The sequence below is a fragment of the Strongylocentrotus purpuratus genome, unplaced genomic scaffold (assembly GCF_000002235.5).
Source record: "Strongylocentrotus purpuratus isolate Spur 01 unplaced genomic scaffold, Spur_5.0 spur5_scaffold_11, whole genome shotgun sequence".
NCBI lineage: Eukaryota > Metazoa > Echinodermata > Echinoidea > Camarodonta > Strongylocentrotidae > Strongylocentrotus > Strongylocentrotus purpuratus.
The window spans coordinates 30,433,494-30,437,334 of record NW_022145596.1 but is presented as its reverse complement, the minus strand read 5'-3'; the positions used below and the strand labels follow the sequence as shown (position 1 = coordinate 30,437,334).

At 44.8% G+C, this 3,841-nt stretch overlaps 1 protein-coding gene across 1 annotated transcript; it reads right to left on the bottom strand.

Moving 5' to 3' along the window:
* Positions 1 to 1,208: 1,208 nt before the first annotated feature.
* On the bottom strand, positions 1,209 to 3,564 carry LOC115922126 (leucine-rich repeat extensin-like protein 3; the record flags this gene model as incomplete). Its single annotated transcript, XM_030980216.1, has 3 exons — positions 1,209 to 1,223; positions 1,899 to 2,884; positions 2,937 to 3,564. Coding segments are annotated over 3 exons (1,629 nt in total), but the record flags the coding sequence as incomplete, so codon positions are not given.
* Positions 3,565 to 3,841: the final 277 nt, after the last annotated feature.

Genomic DNA, 3,841 nt, shown 5'->3' with positions numbered 1-3,841 from the left:
ATAACGGTCCATGAAATCAGGCTATTTCAGGAGATTTAGCTGTCAATTTAACGGGAAATATCTCAAGTTCGTCTTGATAAGGAAAAGATAAACGACTAACTGCAATATTAAGTTCCTGGTAAAAAAAGAAACCCACAGCAACGAACAAACATAGTCAACACCTGCGTTTTGTACTTTTTGTTTTCCTTGCTACATGTTTTGTATCCCCCCATTCAGTTCTCTCTTTTTCAATGGATATTTTATATTGATGAAAATTACGTTCTTTTTCATCGCAATATTCTGTTCACTTTTAAAGTGCTTACGAAAAATTACCCGAGCTTTAGCTCCGGCAACAGTATATTAAAGAGAACAATGCATTCTAAGACATTTGTAAAGCGGGTGTTGATTCCTGCTGTTATTATGGATAAACAAGATTATGGATGGAACACTTTTTAAAGTTTTACCTTCCGACCCCCCCCCCCCTCCTTTTTCCTCTTTCCCTCTCTTCTATAAAAGTGATAAAGCGCCCGTCACGTCAGGACTATAATTGAGTTATTAATTGTGTTATGGTACCAAATAAATTTACTTCTAACACTGTCTTGTAAAAAACGGTAATCATGGTCTCTGTCATTATATAGGGGAGAGGTATAGAGAAGAGAGACAGAGAGAGAAAGAGAGAGAGAGAGAGGGGGAGAGAAGAGGGATTGTGGTAAAGAGGGGGAGATATACATGTAGAGATGGAAGGAGGAGGACATTATCATGGGAAGAGAGAGAGAGAGAGAGAAAGAGAGAGAGAGAGAGAGAGGGGGGGTGTACATCTACTTAATAAATTAATAATTCAATTATAGTCCTGATATGACAGGCACTTTATTCCTTTAGAAGAGAGGGAAAGAGGAAATTGGGGGTGGGGGGTCGGAAGGTAAAAGTGTTCCATCCATAATCTTGTTAATATTATATTTACAGCAGAAATCAATAAGAGAGAGAGAGAGAGAGGGGGGGAGAGAAGAGGGAGACTTGCTGTTGTTTTTCTACCTTATTATTAACTATCTAGGGAGAGGGCGTTGTTGATATCCTGATGAAAGAGAGAGAGAGAGAGAGAGAGGGGGAGAGGGGAGAAAAAGAGAGAGAAGGAGAAAAGGGAGGGGCAGACAGAGGTAGACATAAAAGCAAATTCAAAGATGAAAGAGAGAGAGAGAGAGAGAGAGAGAGAGAGAGAGAGAGAGAGGGAACTAATCAATACAAATCTGGAATCGAAGAATAACAACAAATAATATAAGAATAGACACAAAATGTTAAACCAGAGAATATAGGAAACAAATAAGACTGATATTGAGAAGTAGCACGAAATGATACTCTAAACTGCAATGAAACTCGGAGAATAATCAGATAAGATTTGTTGTAATAACTTTATTAAATCGATGCGGTTCATATCATGGTTTTTAATTTTATTTATACACAGGTATATTTGCGCATTATATCATTATTTTTGCATTGAACATTAAACAGAGAAGGAGGTTAAGATTGAAGTATATTTCTAAAACAAGTCATTCTCTGTTTTTCAGATGGGGATGTTTCCAGGTCGACATCCATGATATGTTTTTAATACTTATTTTCGCCACAGGGATTTTATTGATTTTTATTTGCAACAAATTAACAAACGTATATTCAAGGTAATTTATAATCGATGATATTTGGTTCAGGTTGAATGTCTATCTGCGATTAGCAAGACCCCGGTAACCACGGCGTAGATAGCTTTTATCACTTGATCGTCTAACCGGGTTGGTGCCAGAATCAGAGGTAGTATCGCCTTGTCGGCAGCGATTTTCAGAGTTTTGTTGCCTTATTCTTTCCCGGGAAATGCAATGGTTTTTGTGGAGTTTGTATGTAATAAATGAACGTCCGCCGTGTACAGTGCTTACGTAGTAGCCAACTTCATTTTCTTGTTTATGATGAGTTGGTCTCTGCTGCGCCGATAACCCTGGTGTGACCGACTCCATCTCGATGGGAAGACTGGGGGACGCGATTGGTGGAGGGAATGGGATAGGCTTGGACTTATCTAAGAGATCTTGAGCTCTTTCGACCCATATCTTCAAAGGATTGCGATCGTCCCATGGAATATCCACCATCGGTAGCAGTAATGGTAGCAGAGGTTGTGGTGGTTGTGGTGGTGGTGCAGCAAGTGGTGCTGATAGTACTGATTGTTGTTGCACTAGAAGAGGTTCCGATGATGACGCTGGTAGGACTACTAGTTGTGGTGCCTGTAGTTGTTTTGGTTGTGGCACCGGTAGGGCTTTTGGTTTTGGATCCGGTAGTGGATCTGGTGGTGGCCTCGGTGGTGATACTGGTGGTGGATCCAGTGCTGGTTCTAGAGGCGGCGCCTGAAGTGCTACTGGTGGTGGATCCAGTAGTTGTTCTGGTGGTGGTGGTGGTTCCAGCAGTGCTACTGGTGGTGGATCCAGTACTGGTTCTGGTGGCGGTGGTTCCAGTAGTGCTACTGGTGGTGGATCCAGTACTGGTTCTGGAGGTGGCGGTTCCAGTAGTGCTACTGGTGGTGGATCCAGTAGTTGTTCTGGTGGTGGTGGTGGTTCCAGCAGTGTTACTGGTGGTGGATCCAGTAGTTGTTCTGGTGGCGGTGGTTCCAGTAGTGCTACTGGTGGTGGATCCAGTACTGGTTCTGGAGGTGGCGGTTCCAGTAGTGCTACTGGTGGTGGATCCAGTGCTGGTTCTAGAGGCGGCGCCGGAAGTGCTACTGGTGGTGGAGCCAGTAGTTGTTCTGGTGGTTGTGGTGGTGGTTCCAGCAGTGCTACTGGTGGTGGATTCTGTAGTTGTTCTGGTGGTGGTGGTTCCAGTAGTGCTACTGGTGGTGGATCCAGTAGTTGTTCTGGTGGTGGTTCCAGCAGTGCTACTGGTGGTGGATTCAGTAGTTGTTCTGGTGGTGGTGGTTCCAGTAGTGCTACTGGTGGTGGATCCAGTAGTTGTTCTGGTGGTGGTTCCAGCAGTGCTACTGGTGGTGGATTCAGTAGTTGTTCTGGTGGCGGTGGTTCCAGTAGTGCTACTGGTGGTGGATCCAGTACTGGTTCTGAAGGTGGTGGTTCCAGTAGTGCTACTGGTGGTGGATCTAGTAGTTGTTCTGGTGGCGGTGGTTCCATAAGTGCTACTGGTGGTGGATCCAGTAGTTTTTCTGGTGGTGGTGGTTCCAGTAGTGCTACTGGTGGTGGATCCAGTAGTTGTTCTGGTGGTGGTGGTGGTTCCAGCAGTGCTTCTGGTGGTGGATCCAGTAGTTGTTCTGGTGGTGGTGGTGGTTCCAGCAGTGCTACTGGTGGTGGATCCAGTAGTTGTTCTGGTGATGGTGGTGGTTCCAGCAGTGCTACTGGTGGTGGATCCAGTAGTTGTTCTGGTGGCGGTGGTTCCAGTAGTGCTACTGGTGGTGGATCCAGTACTGGTTCTGGAGGTGGTGGTTCCAGTAGTGCTATTGGTGGTGGTGGATTCAGTGCTGGTTCTCGAGGCGGCGCCGGAAGTGCTACTGGTGGTGGAGCCAGTAGTTGTTCTGGTGGTGGTTGTCCCAGTAGTGCTACTGGTGGCGGATCCAGTAGTTGTTCTGGTGCTAGCGACGGTAGTTCAGGTGGTGGTGGATCCGGTAGTTGAGCTGGTAGTGGTAATGGTGGTGTAGTCAGCGGCGATGTTGGTGGTGGTGATGACAGATACTCAGAAGTCACATCCTGGGAAGAGGGGAAAGTAAGATTAACAAATTTACTACTATTCAATCGCATTTTCAAATAAATTTCTTATTCTGATGAATAACAACAAAAAATATGAACAAAAGTATAATAGTTTAAATTTCATATCTAGAGTTTGAATTCAA